This window comes from Callithrix jacchus, chromosome 11 (assembly GCF_049354715.1).
Source record: "Callithrix jacchus isolate 240 chromosome 11, calJac240_pri, whole genome shotgun sequence".
Lineage (NCBI taxonomy): Eukaryota > Metazoa > Chordata > Mammalia > Primates > Cebidae > Callithrix > Callithrix jacchus.
In genome coordinates, this window is record NC_133512.1 from 113,063,539 (window position 1) to 113,090,664 (window position 27,126).

The 27,126-nt window shown below is 37.8% G+C and overlaps 1 protein-coding gene across 3 annotated transcripts in view; it reads right to left on the bottom strand.

The window, feature by feature from the left end:
• Positions 1-27,126, bottom strand: part of LRGUK (leucine rich repeats and guanylate kinase domain containing) — a 137,078-nt gene that overhangs the window by 100,027 nt on the left and 9,925 nt on the right. For all 3 annotated transcript variants that reach the window (XR_013524246.1, XM_002751972.6, XM_035254703.3), the window contains exons 2-7: positions 26,761-26,868; positions 24,386-24,467; positions 20,498-20,598; positions 15,484-15,565; positions 6,448-6,572; positions 1,351-1,494 (exon numbers count right to left, since the gene is read on the bottom strand). Coding sequence is in view for 2 of the 3 variants with exons in the window: in XM_002751972.6 (XP_002752018.3) it covers positions 1,351-1,494; positions 6,448-6,572; positions 15,484-15,565; positions 20,498-20,598; positions 24,386-24,467; positions 26,761-26,868 (642 nt within the window). In the remaining variant the exon portion in view is untranslated. The remainder of the gene's footprint in view (positions 1-1,350; positions 1,495-6,447; positions 6,573-15,483; positions 15,566-20,497; positions 20,599-24,385; positions 24,468-26,760; positions 26,869-27,126) is intronic.

Here is a 27,126-nt window from a genome sequence, read left to right on the forward strand (position 1 = left end):
GCCTGGTCAAGATGCTGAAACCCCGTCTTACTAAAATTATAAAAATTAGCTGGGCGTGGTGGTGGACACCTGTAAGCCCAGCTACTCGGGAGGCTGAAACAGGGAAATTGCTTGAACATACTCAGGAGGCAGAGGATGCAGTGAGCTGAGATCGTGCCACTGCACTTCAGCCTGGGAGAAAGAGCAAGACCTGTCTCAAAAAAAAAAAAAAAGAGATGTTCAAATGATCACATGTAGGTGCTACAGTGTTTCAACAGCTAACACTAAGTACACAATACTGATGAAGTCCTACCAATAAAATAATGTTCTTAACGTCAAATTAATCATATGAGAAGAAGCTACATCGTGTTTCTGCTAACTGATACATTTTCATTCTCTGATACAGAGCATTCTCAGTAGTCCCCATGATTAGAAGCACAAATGCTTTATTAAAAATAAAATATAATTAAGAGTGAAAGCCAGTGTCTGTGATTTTTGAAATAAGGTGTGCATTATTAAGCCAGACATGAAAATTTGAATAAACCCAGTCCCCAACCCGTCATGCAGATTGGTATATAAGAACCCCCTTCCTGTGCCTTTTCTCTTTATTTGTGAGGGTTTAAGCCTTTCAGCCTTTCCTAGGGTATTTGCATTTTTTAAACTTTTTAATTTTTTTTAATTGACAGATAAAATTCTACGTTAGTTGTTTGATACAACACAATAATTTGAAATTCATCAAATCATCATGTTACATTGTGGGATAGCTAAATCTCGCTCTTTAACATATGAGTTACCTGATAAAAGAATCATTTTTATGGTGAAAATGTTTAAAATCTACTCTCTCAACGTTTTTCAAAAATAAAATATATTTTTATTAACTATACACGCCATGTTATACAATCGATCTCTGGAATGAATTCCTTCTCTAACTGGAATATTGTACCCTTTGACCAACATCTCCCCAGTACTTCATCTATCGACTTTTCTTTAAATGGCAGACATGGGGCAACACCAGCCTATGGCTATTCTTGTATCTCCAACCTCATTACTCTGATATTCTAAACATTCCTAATACCATCTTTCTATACAAAATTTTGCATGAACATGTATACTTTAGAAAATCATCCACACATGGTTGCAGTTTAAACCTTAGACATGTAATTAGGAAGCATCACATTTTCAAAAACTGAGATTTTAACTATTTAAAAAAAAAAATCTTTCTGTAACTACTCTAGGAATTTTGCTAGAACAATACTTCTAAGCTGGCATTGAATGTGACTGCCCTTGAGAAACCAAAAATGGAGTGTCTGTGCTAAATAACATGTCCTCTTATGTCGACACTGAAACCAAGACATGTGAGTACAACACTACCTTATTATCCTTGAGGTTGATTACTTCCAGGAGGTCATGATTCTCTAAGCCTTGGAGACTACTTATCTGATTGTGGGACAGATCCAGGTTCTGCAGGGCTTTCAGATTCTCCAAACCTGTGATCGTCTCAATCTGGTTATTGCTCTAAAATAGACAAAATATATTTAATGTCTCAAAGACCTCTCACAGGAAAAGTTGTAATGGCAAGTTTTCATTTTGGATGCTGACCCAATTCTCTTTAAAAAAAAAATCACGAAGGCATTCTTGTCCTTCCCCCCACCCTGTTTTCATCATTCACCTCTCTAAACATATACACATACCCCAGAAAGAAGTTCCAGTTTTTCAGCTGGGAAACTCAGTATATAACATCTTCATTAAATTTAAAGCAAGGTGAGTATTCAAATCAGTAAGAAAGAAAAAGGCAGGTAATATAAGATTTTAACATTGCACACCTGAAGCATAATGACAGCATAACGCCAGATATATCATTAGAAATATAAATTTAATATAATTCTTTCATCATGATCACAAGAAGCCACTTGACTATTATAATCCCCACATACATTTTGTTTTCAGAAACATCTAAATATAATCACTCATGTGGCGAGGGTGGTAGTAGTCTGTTACCTTAGTTTTCTCCACTGAGCTGTGCCTCCAGTTATTCCTGCCCTTGTGCAGTTTCCTCCAATTTTGTTTTTTTTTTTTTTTTTGAGAAGGAGTCTGGCTCTGTCCCCCAGGCTGAAGTACAGTGGCACAATCTCAGCTCACTGCAACCTCTGTCTCCCGGGTTCAAGTGATTCTCCTGCCTCAGCCTCCCAAGTAGGTTAGAATACAGGTGCGTGCCACCATGTCTGGTTAATTTTTGTATTTTTAGTAGAGATGGGGTCTCACCACGTTGGTGCAAGGGTGGTCTTAAACTCCTGACCTCAAGTGATCCACCAACCTTGACCTCCCAAAGTGCTGGGATTACAGGCGTGAGCCACCATGCCTGGCCACAGTCCCCTCCTCTTAAACCTAGACTGGACCTATGACTTAGCTTCGCCAAAGAATATGGCAGAAGGGTTCCAGTTCTAAGCTTAAGACTTAAGAAGGCCTGGCAGCCTCTGTTTTTGTGTCTCAGAAGTACTGAGCTACCACATAAGAACTGTAGATAATTCATTGGAGAGAACTTGCAGAGAGGCCATAGGGGAAAGGAAATGTCACATGGGGAGATACCCTGACACTAAATTGAGAGAAAAACCCAGCCAGCCTCTCAACTGAACCAACCCCCCAACCAATATGCCAGCTAAATGCAGTAAGCCCAGTGGAAGAACGTCCCAGCTAAGCCTGGCTCAGATTGTAGAATTCGTAGTTAATTCAATGGTTATTTCTCCAAGTCACTACAACTGGGGTGGCTTGTTATGCAACAGTAGACAACCAAACCAAGTTATTCAATAATTCACACAGAAGTATGTTCCTCGACAATGAGAATAAAACAAAGATTTAACACTGAAATGTTGTCTTCCTTCTCAATCTCCATATATCCATGACAACAAATAAGACTGATAATATTTCTCTTCCCTCTATATTTTTCCAGGTGCATGTTTCCTGGTACATTTGATAGCATCAGCCGATTTTCATCCCATTTTTAAAATAAAATTTCAATAATGAGCAAGATTTATGTTCAGTAGTATAATTCTATGACTTTTAAAAACATGTTAATAAAGGTTGGTAATCTACAAAGCTGACTGATAGCACACAAGGGTTTATCGTACTATTCCTTTTATTTTTACATATGCTTGAAAAATATCCTTAAAAAATACCCATAATCCATTTGCCAAAGTAAAGTCAAATTTCCTTGTGTCCAGAGTTCAAAAAAGTTATATAAAGTACAATGGAAATGGGAGAGAAAAAAAACTACACTAAATATCATATCCATATTAATTTAACATAGTACAATAAGACCCCAATAGCCTATTCAAAATATCCCCACATATCAAATTTATATATAATACATTTCTTCCTAAAGAACTCTGAAATGCTTTAGCTGTGGTAGACAGACTGTAATTCTTCTTAATACACTTCTTCCCAAAGAACTTTGAAGTGCTTTAGGTGCGGTAGATAGGGTGTAATTCTTCTTACAGTGTCTCTAATGGTTTTCAAAGTGGTAGATGACGTGAGAAGAGGGAGGCATAGAAAAGTTTAGTTTGATAGCCTATGGTCATAAAGGAACCAGAATTGAAAAAAAATCAGAAACACAGAATTGAAAGCTATCTAGTTAAACCCTTTCTCCAATGCTGAAAACCCAATGCATCACTCCGAAAAGTGGACACCCAGCTTCTACACAAACAGTTCTTTCTGCTTGTTTATGATGAATGGGGAAAAGACTTTTAGAATAAAGCCATTTTCTCAAAAAAAAAAAAAAATGAACTTAGAAACATTCTTAACCTACCAATTTTGAAAGATAAAAGCAAGCGGCATTTACTGTGACAAAATAAATTTTAAAGTTTGGAATGCATTGTCACTACTTGCTAAGAAGCGGGGCGACAGTACAGCCCATCAGTGAACCACATTTTCCCCTACATTTATCATAAAAGTGGATGATCGAGAATTAACAGTTGATTTGTATGATGACTTGTTCTTCTTTCTCTAAATTGTAATGTAAATTATTTTCAATTGTAACTAAAGCTACTGGTTTCCTGATTCTATGAATTAAAAATAAAAGCATTAAAAACTGTTGAAACAAATTTTATAGATTTTATTAAATTTTGGAAGAGAAAACCTTTCTATTCTCAAAAAATTAAGAAAAATGAATGATAGTATATTCTTTGTATTCTAGTTCATCGTGGGTGATGAGGACAGAGATTGGGAACAATCCATCAAACCTAAGAAAATAAAAGTATTCTATCCTTTTACTTTTTTTAATTTTTATTTTTCGAGACAGTCCTGTTCTGTCACCCAGGCTGTAATGCAGTGGCATGATCTCGGCTCACGGCATCCTCCACTACCTGGGTTCAAGTGATTCCCCTGCCTCAACCTCCTGAGTAGCTGGGACTACAGGCACGTGCCACCACACTTGGCTAATTTTTTTGTATTTTAGTAGAGACAGGGTTTTACGATGTTGGCCAGGATGGTCTCGGTCTCCTGACCTCGTGATCCACCCTTCTCGTCCACCCAAAGTGCTGGGATTACAGGCATGAGCCACCGCGCCTGGCCTATTGTATCCTTTTTCTAAAAGCTACTTGAGACAGAACTGTCAATATGGATTACTTATTTTGTAATTGAAATACACTCTTAGGATGAAAATGCTTTGCATTATTATTCTTAAGAATGAGTTCATTCTCCTTTCCTTAAGCACACCCCTGCATCTTTTTCTGTTTATCATGCTCCATTTTAAATGAATGGGAACACCAATACTGAGAAGCTAAGTAAAGAAAAGAATAAGATTCTAACAAACCACAAAATAATCACACATGCTGCTAAAATGCCTTCAGATTGTCATAATTTTTCAATGTGACTTCTTTTCTAACTTAAACATTTTCAATCTAATTTATCAAATTCATTTTCATTTATGTTTTGCTCATGTGCCTGAAAGGTCAGGAAAATTATTAAACCCTCAGGTTCATCCTCGGTACTGGGCCTAACTCACTGCAGGAATGGAAGACTTTTAAGAAAGCTCTTCGAGCTCTAACCTAAGGGAAAGAAAAATTAACACATAGCCAGTCTTCAGTGATCTATGGTTAAACAAGGCTGGAATAATATATTGTGTATGTCAAAAATCAGCAGATAATCCAAGATGACATTTCATTTCTTACTTTTTTTTTTTTTTTTGAGGCAGGGTCCCACTGTGTCACCCAAGCTGCACTGCAGTGACGTGATCATGACTCACTGCAGCCTTGATCTCTTAGGTGATTCTCCCACCTAAGAGATCTCCCAATCTCTAAGTGATTCTCCCACCTCAGCCTCCCGGAGCTGGGACTATAGGCTTGCACTATCATGCTCAGCTCATTTTTTATTTTTTGTAGAGACAGGGTCTGGCTATATTGCCCAGGCTGGTCTCAAACTCCTAGACTCAAGCGATCCTCCCACCTCAGCCTCCCAAAGTGCTGAGATTACAGGCATGAGTTGCAGTGTATGGCCCAAGATGTCATTTCAGGTAACGGTTTCAGCAACCCCCTGTGGGATAGTTCATGTAAGATATTACAAGTCTCATGGCTTGAAATCCTACCAGCCAACCCTATGATAGATGTAACGAAGAACGGCAAAGCCATCAAGGAGGGTAAGAAGGAGGAGGAAGGAGAAGAAAGAATCCTGGATATTCCACAGCCAGTACTGTAGACCCCCAAGTTACGGAGCCATACTGTTATTTCAAAACTATTGTGTACATCTTTGGGACTGTTAGAATCCTGCTGAATTTCTGTAAGCTGAGTTGTAGCCACACAGCAGGTCACACAGCTTGAAAAGAGCGCTCTCTGTGGGAAAAAGTAATCAAATTTAAACTTTCTCACTGGAATTGTTTATTTTTAGCATATTTTTTATTTTGTAGAGTGGAAGACTAACACGTTAAAAAATAAAAGGACTGTCAAAATTCAGTGCCTGGAAAACATCTTGTGGTCCATTTGAAAGCAGTTTAAGTGTTAACAGAAATAAATATTATACTTAAGTATGCTTAGATGTTATTTTCACCAATAAGATATTATAAAAAATATTTTTAAATACATGCTAAAAGTATACCTTTCTTTCCCAGTACAAAAAAGCCAATCATTTAAAATATTGAATTTTGTAACAAAAAAGCCAATCATTTAAAATATTGAATTTTGTAACAAATTAGAAAATCATTTTACTTGAGCATGAAATACTGCCTGCTCTCTCCCTCCCTCCCTCTCTCTCTCTCTCTCCTCTCTCTCTCTCTCACACACACACACACATACACACACACACGCGCGCGCACGCGCACAAATGGTAAAGAAAGGAGCAAACAAAACTGAAGACTGAAGACTAACATTTCATGAAGGAATTAGGTCTTTATATATTTGAATCCTAAGTAGTCATAATTCATATAGTTACTAAAAACATTAACTACTACTTCTATACAGAACAGCATTTTGTTAGACTCACCAGACAAAGTGTTTTGATTGGTAACGTATTTAAGCCATTAATTTTCATGATCTTGTTGTTGGCCAAACTAAGGTGAGTTAGATTGTTGCACATCTCTAGTCCACTGATTTCTTCTATCTTATTGCCTACACACCACAACTGCGTTTAAGGAAAATGTTATTAAAAGCATTTGGAAGAAAAAAAAATCAGTGTTTAATCATCACTAGACAAAGCAGACCACAGCTTAAAGAACGATTATATGCCCAATATAGAATGAATATTAATCCTGAAATATATTTTTCATACAGAACATGCCATGTTTTATACAATGTTTATGTTAAAAAGGCATAGCTTTTGGGTGTGCTGGGTTGCATTTGACACATGTAATAAGTATGGAAAGAAAAATCACAGTGGCCCATAGCTGCCTTGTTGGGAGTGTGTTTTCCCTTGATCAGTTAAGCCTCCATGAGAAACTCATGTGCGTTTCCACAGGCAGAACTTCTGACTACCCGATCGCCCTGCAGAGGCAATATGTCATCATCATCTTCATAACTAGGGTGAGAGCCTCGGAGATGTCATCTGTAACAAATGGGTGGTCCAAAGACCAATATCCTGTTATAGAAAGGAACAGCAGCCCTTTCTTTCTGTCTACATGGACCTCTATTCTCCCTTTAAAATAAAAGAGGCTTAAACTCTGCCTTATTTTCTCCATCTGTTAAGTTTCAATTTATTATAAAGATTTTAGCTTATCTTCTGTGTTCCATCTTGTAGTCACCTAACACTACAATCTCAAAATCATCAATTCTGTTCAGCTCTCTCTGTTCTCAATCTCTTTGGCCAGTTTCTAGGATTTAATGTCATTTCCCCATCAAAGCTCAGTTTTCCCTCTCAAGTAACCCATGATATCTCCATTTCTCAGCCACTCATACTCTTCAGGGCATCCAATCAATCACCAAGACCTGGCATTGTTTTGCCTTAAAATATCTCTTCAATTATTTCTTTCCTTTTTATTCACTCCTCTGTCAACTTAACTCACCTTTAACATCAGAAATTAGACTAATACCCATTACTTCCTGCCCTAAAGTCACTCTACGCACTGTACGCAGGTTAATTTTTTTTTAATATTGATTGAATATCATGTTTCAATTAAAAAATCCTCATGGGAAGAATTCCAAATTCCTCACTCTGCCATTTAAGAGCCTTCCCTATAAGCAAAACTTATTTATCCAGTTTCATCCACATTATCATCCAATGAGAATTCCCTATTTCTACCAGGTCAATCCTCTCAATAGTTCTGGAATGCACCAAGAACTTTCTTTTTCCTACTCCTTTCTAAACCATACTCATTCTTCAAGATTTAACTCCAAATCCCACTCTTTTTCTTATGTTTTTTTTTATATTCACATTAAATCGATATCTTGTTTTTTTTTTTGACGTATTTGACACTCATTTTCTTACTATTTATTTTCTGACTCTTACTTTTTAAATACACAAAGAAGTGAAAATGATAGGCTAGTAGAACAAGTTCAGGATATATATTAACAGATAAAAGATTACTACCTAGAATATATTAAAAATGATAATAAATCAACAGAAAAAAGATGACCCAGTAAAAAATGGACAACTAATATGCCCAGGCAATTTCCAAAAGAGTGACTCTAAGTGGCTAATAAACATATGAAAAGCCATTCTGTCACCTGTAGTCAGGAGAATGCAAATTAAGATAAGATGCCATTCTTTACCCATCAGCTTGGCAAACATTTTAAAGTAAAAGGTTTTAAATAACAGATACCTTTTTGCTACTGAGAGAGTTCATTATGATATAGTCGCTGTAGAGGCAATTTTGTAATATCTGTCATAACCATAAATATGTCACAGCCATTCCACTTCTTAGTATATATTCTACACAAAGCCATTTCTTCCTCAAAGCCTCTCCTGGTCAACCTCCAATCTCCAAGCTATCTCCTTTCGTTAATCAGAGAAACAAACAATTTTTTTAAAAAAGGAGGAAGAAGTCATAAATATCACAAAAACATTTTGCCTCCATAATTATTTGCAATTATCCCAACTCTACTACTTGGCAGATTTTTCATTTAAAGTGGGGATAATATCAGGTGGCCATTAAGGCTGAAAGTCAGGTCATGGGGAAAAAAATCAGAAAATGGGTGTGAATGAGCGACAAACCATAAATCACCTCACAATTATAAGGCATTGATATCATTACCAAATTACATCACACGAGGCCAAAGAAGCATGTCCTCTACCTCTAGACCTCTACCTCTTGCCCAGTAGCATAGAAATGGAAAGTTCAAGGCTGGGATTAAGCCTGAAAATACCTAGGCCAGAGAAAGAGGTCAATAAGGAAACTAAACAAAAATATAAAATGTACCAGAAATTCTTAGGTTTTCCTCAATGGTTTCAGTTTCAGTCCTTGGACTGAAGTATAGCTCTGTTTGTGGTCAATATGCATTTTCAAATCTGTTTCCATAAAGCTTCCTGCCAGAAGAGCCCTAGAAGTAGATGTTTGCACTTACAAATTCTATCTTTTCTGGTTCCATTTTCTTTGGGCTGTTTAAATAATTATTCTGCAACTAGAACAAAGACCAGATCTTTGTAGATAAAGATTGTAACAAAAGATGAATGTGAAATATAGCAAACAGGAGATTAAACTATCTCACATAGGAATGGATGAAATCAAATACCCTTGGAGCAGGCAATCTTTGGCAACAAAAACTATGCAAGGAAAGCTTTGAATGGCCATCTGTCTCAGTTTAGCAGAGACAGAAATCACATTGAAGTCCTATTTTAGGAGTACTAGAGTATCCTAGTAGCTCTCCCTCAACCAAGATGAAGATACTCTGAATCATGGCAGAATAAAATCAGTGCTTGTGGGTATCTGGCTCAGGAAGTATTCTCATGGGAAGCAGGCAAGGATCAGAAAACCAGAAAACAGGAATCCTGAAATCATCAAGAGATGTCAGAAATAAAAAAGGAAAGCTTGTTTATTGTGTCTACAGTAATTTTCTAAGACATTACAGGCTAACCACAGTTCCCTTGGTACCTCCTGCTTACCCTCTAGCTTGGACTCCCACAGCTATTCATGTTTTCTGAAATTAGCACTGCAAGGACAGAAAGGAGGAGGAACTCAGATGCCTCACTGCAATCAGAGCCATGGTTTCTGCAGGTACTGTTATCACTAACAGCACTGGGGCTAAGGAGCAGGAGTTGCCTGAAGATCTCTGTTGAGAAATAGGCTCATTCCAGAAAAATTGTTTCCTCCTGTATCTCAGCTTTTCACTCTCTTTTAAATTTCAAGGAATTTCAGGCACTCTAAATATCAGGTTCCTGAGTAAAGAGAACTTACTACAGTGACACAACAGCTTTTTTCCCTACTTCCTCCCACAGTCACCTCACGTGTGCCAGGAGGCTCTGCCAACAGTCCACATGCAGGCCTAGGCCATAGAGAGCTCTGAGTTCATAGATGGTCTTCAGTATCTTTATCTCCCCAATCTCTCGTTCTCTTAAGAACCTTCACAAAATGTTACTTGCCTTCCTCCTAATGTTATTTGTATTCTTTCATAGGTCTTAGGACTTCCTGGTAAGAAAAATCATAATCTGATAAATCACTAATCATTACAATGAATTAGCTTACTGGGTTAATCCTCTTAGGTATATTTTAATTTTAAAAGACCACTATCAGTAGAAAGAAACTCAAAAGAACTCAAAATCATCATACTGAATTCCAGCTCTAAACTTTTATGATTCTGTGAATAAATCTTTTAAAGTGAAATCGTAGATCCTTGGAGAAACTGAATGAAGGAACCCTGTGGCACTGAAGCATAACTTTACAACTGGGGAAAAGCCCAACAATATATTTTTACATTTTGACGATGCTGTCAGCAGTTCGGAATGCTTGACATGAATTATTCACTAGTTCAGTATTTGCTCTTATTCATTTGTCTACAATCATAAAATATGGTTCGGGTGTATAGAAAACAGTTACTGAGAAATAGTAGGAAATCCGTCACAGTTCTCTTAGTGGAGAGAGCTGCAATGATGGGTTTAATCAAAACCAGTCCTGAAAGATCTATATCACCTTACCAGTGAAAAATGCTCTTCACTATAGGAGTGAAGCTCTCCAAGAGATGAAACACGCATACAGTTTAAATGCCTCTGTGACAGAACTTGTAATTACTCAATGAATTGCAACATGCGAAAACCAGTGGAATTCAGAAGTCTCAGTTCAACCATTTACCAAATAATCCGGGGCAAGTTATTGACCCTTCTGGAGTCTCAGGCTCTTCTTCCATAAAATAAAATAGTGATTAGCACAAGATGACTGCTAAAATCCTGTCTGGAATTAAATTTCTATGAATTTTTAAATTCTATTTATTCTATTATCATAAAATGAATTCTAATCAACAACTAGTCAATGTTTATAGGTAAAGAATAAGCTGTACTCTTTCTTAAGAATAAATATATTTACTTAACCTCAGCAAACTTTATTGTATTACAATTTAGGATGATTGTCAATTAATCATCAATTATCCATATATGGAAAGATATAATAGCATAAGATAAAATAAAAAATTGATATCTTATACTTAACAATTCATTCTGAGACACTGATATAATCTACTACAATTACACTGTCAGTATTACTAGCTCAACTGATTTGTTTTTATTTTAAATAATTATTTTCAAAGAAATTAATTTAGAATTTTCAGGTTTTTAAATTTTTACATAGACCTGGGTTAAGTTTAATACTTGATTCGCCATTAACCTATGCTTGACTAATTTTATTGACTTTTACGAATATAGTGAGTATGCTTGAAACTAGCGCCCCACCCCCAAGCCCAATCAGTAGAAAATTAATGACTTAAATCTGCCTGTGCATAGCTCTCCTACCAAATCCCTGTGTCTCCTTCCCAGAGATAGTAACTATGCTCAGTTGTCTCTTTTCTCTTCCCTTCTTCCTTTAATTTTATGCCTAAATTATACTTGCTAAGATTCATCCTTACATGCATGTAGATATTTCATTCATTTTCTATACTGTATGATATGCTATTGTGTGACTACACCATAACTTACACTTTCTCTTATTAATGTGTGTTTGGGCTGTTTTAATTTTTTACTATTACAAGCAATACTGCTAGGAACATTCAGTATAAGGCTCCAGGTACATGTATGCTAAACTTTCCAAGTGTAGGAATAAAAGTACTAGGTCATAATGAACTTGGATGTTCAACTTTACAAGACACTATAAAATTGTTTTCCATGGTGGTTGAACTAATTTTATACCCATAAACAAGATAAAAAGATCTTCTGGATCTACAAGTTCTCCAATACTTGGTATGTTTAGATTTCTTAAATTTTGTCAATGCATATAATACAGTATCTCATGCGGTCTTAAGTTGCATTTCTCTGAATACAAATGAGGTTGATCTCTCTTCATATGTTTTTTTGCCTTCCCTATTTTCGAGAAAATTCTTTTTCACATCTTTTATTTTGTCCATCTTTTACTCCAGGGACATGGGATATATTTCTCTTTAGTTAGGTCTTCAACATCCTTAAATAAGTTTTTTTTTACTTCCCGCCCCACCACCACAGGTCTTACTCATCTTTAATAAGGTTTGCTTTTGTTGTTCTTATAAATGGTGTTTCCCTTTAAAGTTCTTTCCTAATTGCTTGTTTCTGGTGCAGAGAAATGCAACTGATTTCTGTTTACTGAAGTCATATCCAGTCATATTGTTGAACTCTCAAAATTCTATTATTTCTAATAGTTGATGGCAAGTTTTTGATATTCTCTATAGATAAACATGTCATTTGCAGAGAATGACTTTTATGTTCTCCTTACCAACTTTTACACCTTTAATTTCTTTATCTTGTTTTACGGTGTTGGCTAAGACCTCCAAAATAATGGTGGGTTGAAGAGGCAATGGCAGACATCCTAACTTGTTCCTCATTTTAAAGGAGAACGCTTAGAACATGGCCCCAATTAGGATAAAGTGTGTTTCAAATATTTTTGTAGACATTCTCTATGAAGTTGTGAAAATTCTCTACTATTGAGCGTTTTTATTGTGAATGAGAGCCGAATTTTATTAAATTGTATCTGTTGAGTTTCTATATCTCTGGATCATAAGGTTTATTTCCCTTAATCTATTAATGTAGTTAATGATGTTTATAGATTTTCTAATATTCAACTATTCATACATTCCTGAGAAAAACTCAGTTTGGTGCTAATACATGGTCTTTTTAATACACTATCAGATTCAGTTACTAATACTTTGTTTAGGACTTTTACAGCTACATCATGAGACAAGCCTGTCATTTTCCTTTCTCTTATTGCTCCTTGGCTGGTTTAGTTATCAAAGAAACCTCATTAAAATGAATTGAGAACATGCCTTCTGTTTTTAGTGCTTGAAAGAATTTGTTCACTATTGGAAGGTCTCTTCTTGAAAATTTTGGGTCTAGGCTTTTTTTGGGTGGGAAGATTTTTAATATTTTAATCTAGCTTATTTTAATGTATAGTAAATTACTTTTATAGTTATAGGACTACTCAGGGTTTCTATTTCCAAACTCATGCATCATATTTTTCTAGGAATTTTTGCATTTCATCCAAGTTTTCAACTGTACTGCATAAAAGTTATTTTAAAATTCTTTTCAACCAAACTGTTTTATTTTCAAAAATCAGTATAATCTAGTGATTTTTCTTCTCCTCAACAGATTAATTTATAATCATCACAGATATATTTTTGCTTTCTGCTGTCCAGAAAAACTTGTAAAACTTCACTACCTGTATCATGCACAATATGATATACTTAAACAAAAGAGAAAGAAGTATATCTCATGCTGTTTCAAAACTAGCCTACTATCTTTTCAAAACTGTAAGAGATCTAAGTAGTTTATTTCATTAATAGTTAACGAAGGATAGTTTGTTTTTGCATTTTTTAAAACACAGGTGAGAAATGGTACCATGTTACACTCTAAGTATATGCCCATGTTGTGAACTTCAATTGGTTTTGATGTAATAATTACAGCTTTTTATACTTTAGTGATAAGACTCAATTGCTACATCTAATGTCAAGAAAAACAAGACTACTTCCTTTCTTCTTGATATCTGACATTTACAAAATCATAATACTTTAGTTTTTACATGGAAAGCTAAATGTATATAGAAATTAAGACTCTCATGATAGAAATGTTTTCAACTGTATTTTGAGTCCAAAATAGTGTGGGGTTGTTTTCTTTGGCAATTCCATGTCAAAACATAGAATGTTTTTCTGGGAGACAAGAGATCTCCATAACAAACTCCAGACTGTCATGTCACCATCCTCATTCAGGGTACCCTAACTGCTGCTTTCTGGCTTGCAGGAGTTTAGGGGCTGCTTACTTCTAGACCAACCAGTGTTTCTTAAGCTTTAATGTGCACTCAAATTGCTTTGGGGGGTCTTATTAAAAGCAGATTCTGATTTCTTCGGTCTGCAATGAAACCCAAGAATCTGCATTTCTATGAAGTTCCAGACAATGCTACTGCTGTGGTCTTCCTGTGTAGCACTTACATAGCCTGAGATAAATAGATATCTGAGCCAGATCGCTTCTGGACTGTCAGGCTATCTCTTTGCAAACTCAAAATACATGATAGTTAAGCATGAAGTGAAGGTTCTACAGAGAGATGCTGCTAATGTGTATGTGTTTAGTTTGCCATCAAAACATGTTATTTTGGTCACTTTCTGATTTCTCTGTTAGGCTATAATCAGAAAGACTTGCTTATTTAAGTACCATCTAAATGTCCACTAATTGCTTGTTTTCACACACAGGTTCTAAAGGGAATGGTGCTATGTTCTAAGCTTTCCATCATATATGAATAAAGAATTTTCCTTTTACAAAATATGTCTTCAAGAAAATGTACCCTCTGCGGTCCCTCGTCTCAGCCTTATCACAAATGTAGTGTGTACTAGCTGCCATCACATCCCTGAATGAGGCACCCAAAGCAATCAGTTCATTCTCCATTATGTCCCCCCAAATCCTCAGGTGAATAGTAAGATACTTACTGAGAAAGAGAAGGTACTGGCTCCCCGCCACCCAGAAATCATCAGTCTCTGGTGTGAAGAAGAGACTCACGCTCATTAAACTCACAGATCTCCAATTAGCCCCTTAGGCTCTAGAAGCTGGAGCTCACTGACTTAAAGTAGGTGCTTTGCTTGCATGGGAGCCTGGCTCATGAAACAGGTATGTTGCAAATCAAATCAAAAGTTGTTTGTTTGTTTTTAAATGAAAGCACATTTAAAATACACTAGAAAGGCTTACTAAAGGGAACTTCGCATGAACTCTTTTGTAAAATAAATAATCACTAATTTTCCTTATGACCATATCTAGATTTTCAAATGCTGAATTTATATGATAGGACCCAAGTTTCAGTAAATTTGAAGAAAGAAGTTAATTTTTTAATTTTTGCTGAGACAGAGTCTCACTCTGTTACCCAGGCTGACGTGCAGTGGTACAATCTTGGTTCACTACAACCTGTGCCTCCCAGGTTCAAGTGGTTCTTGTGTCTCAGCTTCCCAAGTAACTGGGATTACAGGCATGCCCCACCACACCTGGCTAACTTTTGTATTTTTAGTAGAGGCAGGGATTTTTCCATGTTGGCCAGGCTGGTCTTGAACTCCTGACCACAGGTGATCCACCTGCCTTAGCATCCCCAAGTGCTAGGTGTGAGCCAATGCACTCGACTGAGAAAGGAGTTAATTAAAACATAACTTCTTCTCCGGTTCTAGAATAAGAATAAGCCTACATTTATCAGAAGAATGACTATCTTACTTGGCTTTTCAGGGGTAAGATACTCTTGGCAAGCTTTGACTCACAGTTTCATTTCTCGTTAAATAAAATATCTATCCTCATTTTGTGAATATCAATTCATAGTCATTTAAATGAGTCACATCTCTATTAAATTGCTTATCTGGTACTAGTCCATGTAATCTAGGACAATTCTTGAATATATAGCCTTTAATTCTTATATTATTTTTAAATTTTTCCCCTTTACTTTTCAAAGGATACCATCCAAAATTAGTTTAGTGAGAGCATGATACGCTGACAAATCGCAAATTTCAGAAATTTGGTTGTGGGAAAAATCCACCTTCTGGCAAGAAAAAGAGAAGAAGATGTTATATTAATAGCTCATTTTTCATATTTACTACAATAATTAACTGCATAAGAAGAAGGCATTTCTGACTGCAGAGGTAGAATTCATTACTGAAAGTACGCTAAGGATAAGAGTCATCTATCTTTAATCATCTTCTAACTGGGATCTTTTTCTGTCCACTTCGAGGGATACTAGAAAAGCCTCTTTGCGGTGCACAGAAACCTCCCAATGCCCTAAACACTTTCAATTCCTGCAGCCACGCTCTCCACTTTCAGCATCTATTTTACGTGTTCTTGATCTTCTTTCAGGATTTACCTGAATTTCACCCTTACCTACAACCATTTCACTTTCTCTACTGCCCAGTAAACTGTATTTGCTTCATTTCTGTGCATAGCTTGTTTCTCATTCCTTCACCTTTTCTCATGCTACTCTCCAAATGCCAGAATAGTCTTTCTTATTCATCTCCAGGGAATGCCTCTTCAACCTTACCTTCTTTCTCAAAATTGACTACTGTAGGAAAGCATTTTCAGCAACATCTGTTGTTCCTAGCCAAACATATAAGACTAAAAGACAATATTAAATAACTTTAATTATTCACCTACCGGCAGAAGATTTAAAAATTTTTTAAGTGAAGAAAAACTCATGTTTTGGAACCACTGCATTCATAATTTGCTGAGTACATAATAACCATTTTCTGGAAAACCATCAAGCAATTATAAAATAAGCACTATTCTTATTTTTCCATGACCTTTAAAATAGTAATTTCATCCCCCAAATTTGTCGAGATTATTCTAGCAACATATTAAATACTAAACCCTTTAAGTACTAGAAACTTTATATAGTAAATACTAAAAACTAATTTAGAAACAACTCAAGTGGCAAGAGTAGAAAACTGATGAAGTCAATTACAATACAGCAAGCATCAGAACTACTTAGTAAAATATTAGCAAACCATATGAAGAAACAGGAATGTGCAAATAAAAGTGTGATTTAAAAAATCATAACACCAAATGTATACATATATAAATGGCAGCTATGTAAAATTCATACTATGGAATAGGTCAGTTTGGCATGATGTAAATGGAGTTTAACATTCATCTTTTTCTTCTATAGAATAATAATGAACTACAAATAAACTTATGGGCTTACTTACCATTGACACTTTTTCATCAACACCTTTCATTCTGGTGTCATAGCATGACATCTGTATAATTATATCTCAGTCAGGGCAAATGTCAATACCATGCTCTCTATGTAGCTATGGTATTAGGTTTCTTTCCTTTTTTTTTTAGATGGAGTCTCGCTCTGTTGCCCAGGTTGGAGTACAGTGGCTCACTCTTGGCCCACTGCAACCTCCGCTTCCAGTTCAAGCGATTCTCCTGCCTCAGGCTCCCAAGTAGCTGGGACTATAGGCTCCCACCACCATGCCAGGCTAAAGTTTGTATTTTTAGTAGAGATGGAGTTTCACCATGTTGACCATGTCTGGTCTTGAACCCCTGACCTCAAGTGATCCACCCACATCAGCCTCCCAAAGTGCTGGGATTATGGGTCTGAGCCATGGCACCCGACCAGGTTTCATAAGACACCTTAAAGGGGTTTGTACCCCTGTTCAGACTCCCACTGGAACCTAGAGCTTGAAAAAGTAGCCATCAAATCAAAGGAACATTTTTGACCTAGTAAGAGCAAAAGCATTCTAATAAATACAAAGAAGAGTATACATACATGTCCCTGCTCTAGGAAATGCATGTTCTCTCTGGTTGGTGGTACAAGACTCACAGATATTAAATGAAAAGGAAATGGAGTTTCTCAAGAGGGTGGGCATAGTACACGAGCCTGACTTACTGGAAAGAGTGGGCTATGGGGTCTCAGACAGTGGGTTCAATCCCAGTTCTGTTACTTCCCAGAAAAGGTGAAGTTGGTTACTTAACCTTTCATGCTTCAGTATCAGGACAGTACCGTCTGCCCCACAGTGTTATTGGGAGGATTAAATAATACTTTGAAAACACATGAGGCCAGGTGCAGCTGCTCACACCTGTAATCCCACCACTTTGGCAGGCCAAGGGTGGTGGATCACCTAAGGTCAGGAGTTCAAGACCAGCCTGGCCAGCATGCTGAAACCCTGTCTCTACTAAAAATACAAAATTAGCCAAGTGTAGTGGGCTCATGCCTATAATCCCAGCTATTTGAGAGGCTGAGGCAGAATTGCTTGAACCTGGGAGGCAGAGGTTGCTGTGAGCCGAGATCTCGCCATTTCACTCCTGCCTGGGTAACAAGAGTGAGACTGCATTTAAAAAAAAAAAAAAAAAGGGGGGGGGAAGAAAACAAACACCTGGAGGCCGCCATCATTCCTTCCCTGGTCTACACAGAGCTCACAGTGGCTTGCAGCACCCAGGGGTGCAGTCTGGCACTTGGTTCACACTTCTCTAAAATGACCAATATATTTGTTTGTAATTCTCCAGGACCTCAGAACTTTACAGATGGGGGTCTATGATTTTTTTGTTGTTGTTGTGGGGTCTTTCTGCGAGAGTGCAAGGAAGGGAAGTGAAAGGGAGAAACTCCAAAAAAGTTTTTCCTGGGGTAGGGGTCCTGCTGTTACCATGAATGATTGGCCTGTGGCTTCAGGCAAGGCGAATGAAACAGCAAAAGGAGAATGAAAACAGCTCTGCGAATTCAATTCCTGATAACCTCAAGACCAGGCCGCCCACACTGAGTACAACAGGCACCTAATGTGGCTTATTTGCACAAACGAATGTCACCCTGGCAAAAACTATAATATCAAAGTGAAAAAAATGCACTATTGATAAAAACGGAATGGTATAAAATAGAAGAAAAATTGAAAATTAAGATCTCTCATAAGTATAAGGGAATATCTGTTCCTTGACTTCAGATTTTCATCTTTGTGTGAATCTCAATAGAATATTTCGAATTTAAGTTCATTTGGTTTTTAAATAAAATAAGACTTTAGCAACAGTTGATGTACGTTTCTTAAAATAACTTTTAATTTTTGAGTCCAATACAACAACACTAATCACAAAACCCAGGGTGATTGTTTCTAAATTTGTCAGCAGATTAGATCCACCTGATGGTCTCTTAAAAAGTCAAGGACATGGTCAGGCGCGGTGGCTCACGCCTATAATCCCGGCACTTTGGGAGGCTGAGGCGGGTGGATCACGAGGTCAAGAGATCGAGACCATCCTGGTCAACAAGGTGAAACCCCGTCTCTACTAAAAAAAAATACAAAAGTTAGCTGGGCATGGTGATGCGCGCCTGTAGTCCCAGCTACTCGGGAGGCTGAGGCAGGAGAATTGCTTGAACCCAGAAGGCGGAGGTTGCAGAGAGCCAAGATCGCACCATTGCACTCCAGTCTGGGTAACAACAGCGAAACTCCGTCTCAAAAAAAAAAGTCTGGGACAGTTGCGGAGGCTCACACCTATAGTCCTAGCACTTTGGGAGGTTGAGGCAGGTGGATCATTTGAGTCCAGGAGTTCAAGACCAGCCTGGGCTACATGGTGAAATCCCATCTCTACAAAAAAAAAAATCAAAAAAATTAGCCAAGTGTTTTGGCACGTGCCTATAGTCCCAGTTACTCAGGCTGAGGTAAGAGGATCACTTGAGCTCAAGAAGCTGAGGTTGTGGTGAGACAAGATTGTGCCACTGCACTCCAGCCCTCCAGCCTGTCTCCAAAAAAAGAAAAACAAAAGTCCAGCACCCAAGCCTTACCTCCTTACCTTGGACTATTTAAATCAGAATCTCTTGCAGTGGGATTTGGGCATCAGTAGGAAACCTCTCCCAGGTGATACCAATGTGCAGAAAAGTGTGGGAATCACTTCTCTATGGCCTCGCTACTTAAGTATGACCCATGGATCAGTGGCATGACATCATCTGGAAGGTGTTTAGCAATCACAGGCTCAAGCCCCACCCCAGACCCAATAGGTCAGAATTCCTTTTCTCAAGAACCACAGGTGATCTGGGCATGTATTTAAGCAAGAGACTGCTCTAGCACCTGCCGAGCTATGCCATCCACAACTGTTCACAGGTAGTTTATTTCTGCTTCAGAAATGCAAAAGCAAGGGCAGAGAAGGAGTGGAGATCTGAAAACATTATTTTCTTAAAAAATAAAGTTGGATAAATAAAAGGGCAAACTTTGAGCCTAGGACATTTTTACAGATTATTCAGATAAAGTGTTTCTGCTCTATGTCCCATAACATCATGCTGTACATTTCAAATATACACAATAAATGCATTTCTTTAAATAAATAAAATGTACCAAGTAATATTTTTTAAAACTTGTTCTGTTGCCAGGTGCAGTGGCTCCTGCTTGCAATCCCAGAACTTTGGGAGGCTGAGGCAGGAGGATCACTTGAGGCTAGGAGCTTGAGACCAGCCTGGCCAATATGGCAAAACCCCATCTCTACTAAAAATTCAAAACAAAACAAAACAAAAAAATAGCCGGGCATGGTGGCAGGCGCCTGTAATCCCAGCTACTTGGAGGCTAAGACAAGAGAATTGCTTGAACCCAGGAGGTGGAGGTTGCAGTGAGTGGGGATCAAGCCACTGCACTCTAACCTGGGCAACAAGAACGAAACTCTGTCTCCAAAAAAAAAAAAAAAAAAAAAAAAGTATTCTGCTATAACTAACAACAAAAAAAAAATGCAATAATAACTACTGTTCAAATGAAGGAAAGAGAAGACCAGAGCAAAGTTCTTTGGTTTGAACGAAGCTTCCTAAAAGCCTATCCACTGACAGACCATCTTCCTTTTCCAAAATAAATGATACGCAAACCTTCTTTTTCATTTCATTTCTGACACTTACATTACTTACCTCTGTATCTTATTCTCCCTGGATTCTCTATTTGAGTGCTATTTTGCTCATTTAATTCATTTTTGCAAACCCCTTAACATGTATAATTAATGTATTCATAAAGTCTACCTTGAGGTTTTTGGGTGGCTTGAAATTGAAGAATGTAGTCAAATTATTTTGAGAAGCATTAAGTTCTAGGAGATAAGGCATACAACTCACACAAGATAAATCTGGGGGGAAATAGATACAGAATAAGGTGAGCCAGGAAAATAACAAGACAAAGGCACTAAAAACAGCATGCATGACCTCAGAATTAAAATTATAATAGTTGCAAGGACATCTTAATTATTCCATATGAGTGAAAGAAATAAAATCAGGAGTATGTGAAACATACAAAAAAAATGTGGAAAACTCTCGATGAGTCTTGATTTAATCCTCTTCCCTGGGGGGGGTGGCCAACCCGTCTCCCCTATTTTGGGGGCAGCCAAGTAACCAATGCCTGCGGCCTCTTCCACGTGTACGCTCACTCTCCCGCTAACAATGAAATGCTACAGAACTTGCCAGCCTTTGAGAAAAGGATGAGAAGCAAAAGCCTTAGACAATCCTCTTGATAATTAGCCCCTAAATAACTAAATTAGCTCTTTTCATAAAGAGTGGAAATGCCACAATTAGGAAACTCTCTTTGTTGCAAATTAAATTTTGTTTCAGTTGGACTTAGCGCTAGATCGCATTAAGTATCTGAAGTGATGTAACTCATTGCTGTTACTTGCTTTTGACTCCGGATTGGATCAAACATACATCTGAGTTTTGCATTTATCCCAAGCACAGACTTTGAATCCTGAATACTAAGTAAAGGACTACTGTGCTAATAAAGGATACCGCTAATGAAATTACATATAAAAGATTTAAAAAACAAACTATTGTTTTACCTTTCTTTGTGACTTTATAGCAGACACAGAGGTAGCAGAATGAATTAGGGAAGGAATCGGGAAGGATTATAGCCCTAGTCTCTACCAGTAAGTCCTTTCTCCACTTGAAAATGGCAACAATACTAGCATTTCCCTCTCTCTCCTCATTCTAGATCATAGTATGTGCTATTACAGCCCTCTGGGGGATGGCTTCTACAGGGAGAATGGAGCCTCCTCACCCAAAGCCAAGCAAAGTACATCTACCTTTCTCCAGGTGGCACAGACAGAGGCAGACCTGGGGAAGGAAGCCAGGCGGCAGCTGGAGCCCTGCCCTGAGGTGGGTGGGACACGCTGTGTAAGGGGCCTCCAGGTATCTTCCCTTCTCAAGAGTCACTGAAGCCAGAAATTTCCCTCCAATTTCTATGTTATTTCTCTAGACAAAACCATGCCCTTTCTCTTACTAAATGTAAATAGTTCTAGGAGAGACAATACTTTGAGACATTAACACTTTGGTGGAAATGAATCAGAAAACCCAGGAAGAACTCTTCGAGGAAACCTAAGGAGAAACTGTAATTGCTTTCCAACTGGTATCTATTTGTCCACGCTGAGCTCAGCTACATGTCTGTCAGTAGTGGTCTTAACTCTACTAATTTCCATGGGACCCCCAGATCCTCCTGAAAGATGATCTTTCTGTGGGCAGGTAAATAGAGATCCTTCTTGAAGCAGAAGCAGCAGCTAGTGCTTGGCTAGAGACAAAGAGACGGTGATTTCATATACCGTAGATAACCAGTTTTCATATCAAGACACGAAAAAGTTCCTGGGACCTTTGACTTGAGCTGGCCTGTTGTCCCCATCAGTGCAGTGACCACCTTGCCCACAAGAGGGCAGGAGCTCCTCGTGTCTCCAACTCTGGTTCTCGGCGTGTGGTCTGGGACCGGCACCATCGGCCTCATCCAGGGGCTTATTTGAAATGCAAATTCCCAGGCCCCTCTTCAAACCTACCGAATCAGAAACCCCAAGAATGGGGCCCAGAAATCTGTGTTATCAGGAACCCCAGGTGATTCGGATACAGTCCGAAGGTTGGCCTACAGCAGGATACCAGTGAGGCTGTCATCACAAAAAGAAAAACATGCTGTACCTTACATACAGGAGGCTTTCAATAATTGATGAACTAATGAAATGCGCTGTCCAAGGTTAATGAGGACTGATCCGGCTGAAGAGGAGCGCTTGGAGCATAACTGTGGGCTCCCTGCTCCCATTTGTTGTCAGCACTTAGCATTGGCAAGGCCTCCCACCTTTCAGCAATTTCCTACCCAGCCCATGAAAACAACCTCAGAGGTGTGGAGTAGGTAGGCCAAGTGCTCCTGCCAGAAACACTAGAAAAGGCCTTCCGATGATAATATCTGAGATTTGCTTTAAAATAACCCTGGGGAAGGGGGGCAGGAGGAGGTAGAGATGGGGTGATCATTGTTGAACCCAGACATTCATTCCAATATTCCATTTGTGTACATACTTGTAATTTCCATAATAAAGCTTTAGAAAACTAGAAAGTAATTTCAAAAACAGTGGCATTTTAAGAATGAAAATGGGCTAGAATATTTCTTAATCATTAGAAAGTGGACTTTAATTATCAGAGTCTTAGAAGAGGGGAAAAAACAAAATCAAACAGAGAAGACATATAAGCAACATTTGTATGTCATAAAAAAGGCAGGCAAAAGAAGCAAGCAGAAAGATTATCGGTGAAGAAAGCAGGTCAGAAGTAATGATTTGCTTACTTCCTTAGAAGTTTAAAGAAAAAAACTGTACACTGTCAACTTCAAATAAGATCAGAAAATTAGAAACAAGGATCAAGCTTTGAAGACAATTTGACAATGGTAGGACTAATTTCATTAAATGTGAACAAGGTGTCATAACAAATATATTACATCGAACTACAAATGGTGGAGTTGGAGTTGAAAGGATCAACTAAATAAAGAGAGCAAAAAAAGAATGAAAAAGATGTATTTGTGAATCCCTGGTGCTCAAAAACAAGGATAAAAGAGCTAATGGATTTAAAATGCAAAACGTAGGCTCGGGCACAGTGGCTCACACCTGTAATCTCAGCACTTTGGGAGGCCAAGGCAGGCAGATCACTTGAGCCCAGGAGTTCAAGCCCAGCCTGGGCAACATGGCGAAACCCCATGTCTACAACAAATATAAAAAATTAGGCATGGTAGCATGTCTGTAGTCCTAGCTACTCAGGAGGCTGAGGTGGGAGAACTGATTGAGCCCAGAATGTCAAGGCTGCGGTGAGCCACGATCAGACCACTTCACTCCAGCCTCAGTGATGGGGCAAGAACCTGTCTCAAAAATAAAATAAGATGGCTGGGCGATGTGGCTCATGCCTGTAATCCCAGCACTTTGGGAGGCTGGGGCAGGCAGATCACTTGAGGTCAGGAGTTCAAGACCAGCCTGGCCAACATGGCAAAACCCTGTCTCTACTAAAAATACAAAAAATTAGCCAGGTGTGGTGGTGTGCACTTGAAATCCCAGCTACTCTGGAGGCTGAGGCAAGAGAATCACCTGCACCTGGAAGGTGGAGGTTGCAGTGAGCTGTGTTTGTGCCACTGCACTCCAGCCTGGGTGACAGAGTGAGCCTCCGTCTCAAAAAAAAATTTTTTTTAATTAAAAATTTAAATAAGATTTTTAAAATGCAAAATAAACAATGTCATAAAATGCAAAAGCAAAATAAAGAAAATCCATTAAAGAAAAAAGCAGACTAATTCATCTATACTGAGTAACTAACAGAGGAAAAGAAATCATTAAATATTCAGGGAGTATTGAAGAAGGAATGATCGATCTCTTAAACGGAAAAAATAAAGCCAACATTATATCTCATGCTCTTAAATATCATTGACTGCATCTCAGCGACATTATAATATTGCAGATCTGTGCTTTTTCTCTCTCATCAGTTATTGGTGCCTTTTTTTGCATGGAAAACAAAGGAATAATATGTAAATTGATATACAAATTACTTATATCAAGTTTGGTATTATCAAACCATATTACATACATCAACATTTAAATTTTCAGATAATTCAGTGATCAATCTAGAATGACAATTACATACCTTCAATTTTATTTGCTGAAAGATCCAACTTCTGTAGGTGAACATATCCACAGAGAATGCTAACATCAATTAAATTACAACCCTGAGAAAACAAAAGGTAAAAGACTTTAATGTTGCTTTGACAGGTTACTACTCAGCCTTCTTGCAATAAATGTTGACGGAAAGAAATCCAGAATTTCTTTCACAAATATCGAAGTGAGAGAACAAAATCTGAAGCCTGCTACTAATAGGATCTCCAAAAAAAAATAAAAATAAAAGGCCTTCCTTTGAAGAAAATAATAGCTTAGGAAATTAGTGTTTCTAGCAAAAACGATTATAACATCAAAGGCCAATTTAAAGCAGTGTTCATGGAGACGTTAGAACGGAGTTCTTGTTTTTGTTTTAAACCACACAATAGCAATAAAGACAAGTCCTTTATCTAGTAAAAAAAAAAAAAAGAGAGAAAAATGCCTAGAATTTAAATGAAGTTTTAAAGAGCATTCACACCTCATCAGGAGATCATTAATAACAATAGTACCTACGCTTTCACAGGGTTCATTTTCAAAGCTCTTTCGCAAGAGTCTCATCTGATCAAACACACCCGTGAAATCTGTAGGACAGCTTATTCCCAATTGAGAGACGAGGGGTGTGAGATACAGAGAGGTATGTTAATAGCCTGAAATCACACAGCAAGTTAGTGATAGAGAAGCAGTGTCTAAGCCTTTTGAATCCTTGTCCAGAATTCTTTCCAGGAAATCTTGATTCTAGTGAGCTTCAGGTGAGATTGAGGGGAATTTGGTTTTCATGGAACAAAGACGTCTTTGACTGTTTTATGTCGTGATGTCAGAGTCAGAATAAAGCGAACCAATGAAGAGTCATTATAAGCACGTTCTCATATGGAATAAAGGTGACTGTTTAATGAAGGCTGCTGGAACAGTAATAATAAATAATTACTTACTGAATACTGTGTACAAAGCATTGTGCTTGGAACGATGAGAAATACAATGATGGAAAAGAGCTATATTATGCCCTTAAGAAACTTATGACTTTGGCAGGAGAGAAGAAATGTACACAAGTAATAAGAAAAAGTGGAAAAAAATAACATGTAACATAAGTAAGAGATAAAGAAAAAAAAATCACCAAACCGGGCAACCCTAAGAAAGTGTATTCAGTAAGACAGGTTATTAAGGCAAAGTAATTCAACATGTAATATCTGAGATGTAAGGAGGTCAGTGGCAAAATAAATTAAGCTTCAGTCCATCCAGCTGAAATAAGATTTAAAGGATTGCTGTTTGGGGTATATCAATTTAAGGCATAGCCCTACCTACATAAGTAGAATATTGATTGAAAGGGACTTGTGTGGGGGTGCATTGGCTGCTGAAATTATATCCCATATTCCAGCATCGAACATGGTGCAGTGCATACACGGTGCTCCCTGTATGTTATTGCCTGACTGGCTGAGTCATCCATAAAATGTTATAAAGTGAAAATGGAAAAAAGATTACAGTTTTAATATGCTGGCCTTGAAGGACATGCCATGGAGCTAGCAGAGGTGAAAAGAGCTTAACATTTCTTGTGTAGCCTTCTCATTCAAATCCAAGACAGAGCAGCCTTACAGATATACCCTTTTGCCAAATCACGGTGCCATGGTAAAATTTCAGTGCGCTTCTTTTTTCTCATATGTACCTAAATTTACTTTGTGGATCTCCAATGAATATTTAATGCTTTATAATATAAGGAGGCAAAATGCCTTAAATTGTTTTCCTAAGACCACAGAGAAAATGAGGAAAGAAGCAAGTATTCCCAGTAGTTTCCTCTTACAGCCTCTCTTCTGATAAAATTGAAGCCAAGATTTTGTGCTACTCTATGACACGTACTGAAATCTTAAAAACTGATGAATAATAATAGATTCTTTTCTTTAATGATAGGTATCTTGTGGAAAGTAAGCTATAGCTCAAAGCCTCTTATTTCTTGACATACTTAGTGGGGAAAGTCAATATCACAATACTGTGTACCCTTGGATTCAGATGTAAAGTTTAGCGCTGCTTCCACTGATCAGAGAGAAAATTCTTAAAGAGCCTTTGAGATTGGTTTTACAGAATCAAATTCAACCTCCTGGAAAGGAAGCATTGATTACTATAATATAGACTACTTAAGATGAAAGAGACAGAGTGTGAAGAGAATGAAAACTAAGAAATTGGGGGGGGCTGATTACTGGATGGGTCAGGGCACTTTGAAGTCTAATATTTACATAAATATCTCTCATCACCAGTCTCTATCAAATGCAAGGCTCCAAGATTTGCTGCCACCACAGAAGCTACGAGTACTGAAGAAAATAAATATGGTCGTGCCAATGTCAAGCTGCAGGCAGCCAATGGAGATTTTGGCATACTCACTGATAAAGTCAGATTGAGGTAGACTTGCTCAGTCCCAGACCCTGAGCGCCCCAACTGATGGAGTGCTTCAGCCACGGCCTCCTCTCTCAGGACCCCATCAAATTTCTTCTGTAAAAAAAGTCAGAAAGGTAGACAAAGAAAAGACTCTTATCAGAAAAGAAACAATCTACCTTGTCATATGCAGCACTTAGTATATTGTATACCCAGGAGCTGAGCCCTCCAAAATTTACCAATATCCCCCCAAAACTTCAGTGTTGATAACATACACGTATTACATATAATTAAATAACTATCTGCTGGCTGGGCACAGTGGCTCACGCCTGTAATCCAGCACTTTGGGAGACCAAGGTGGGCAGATCACAAGGT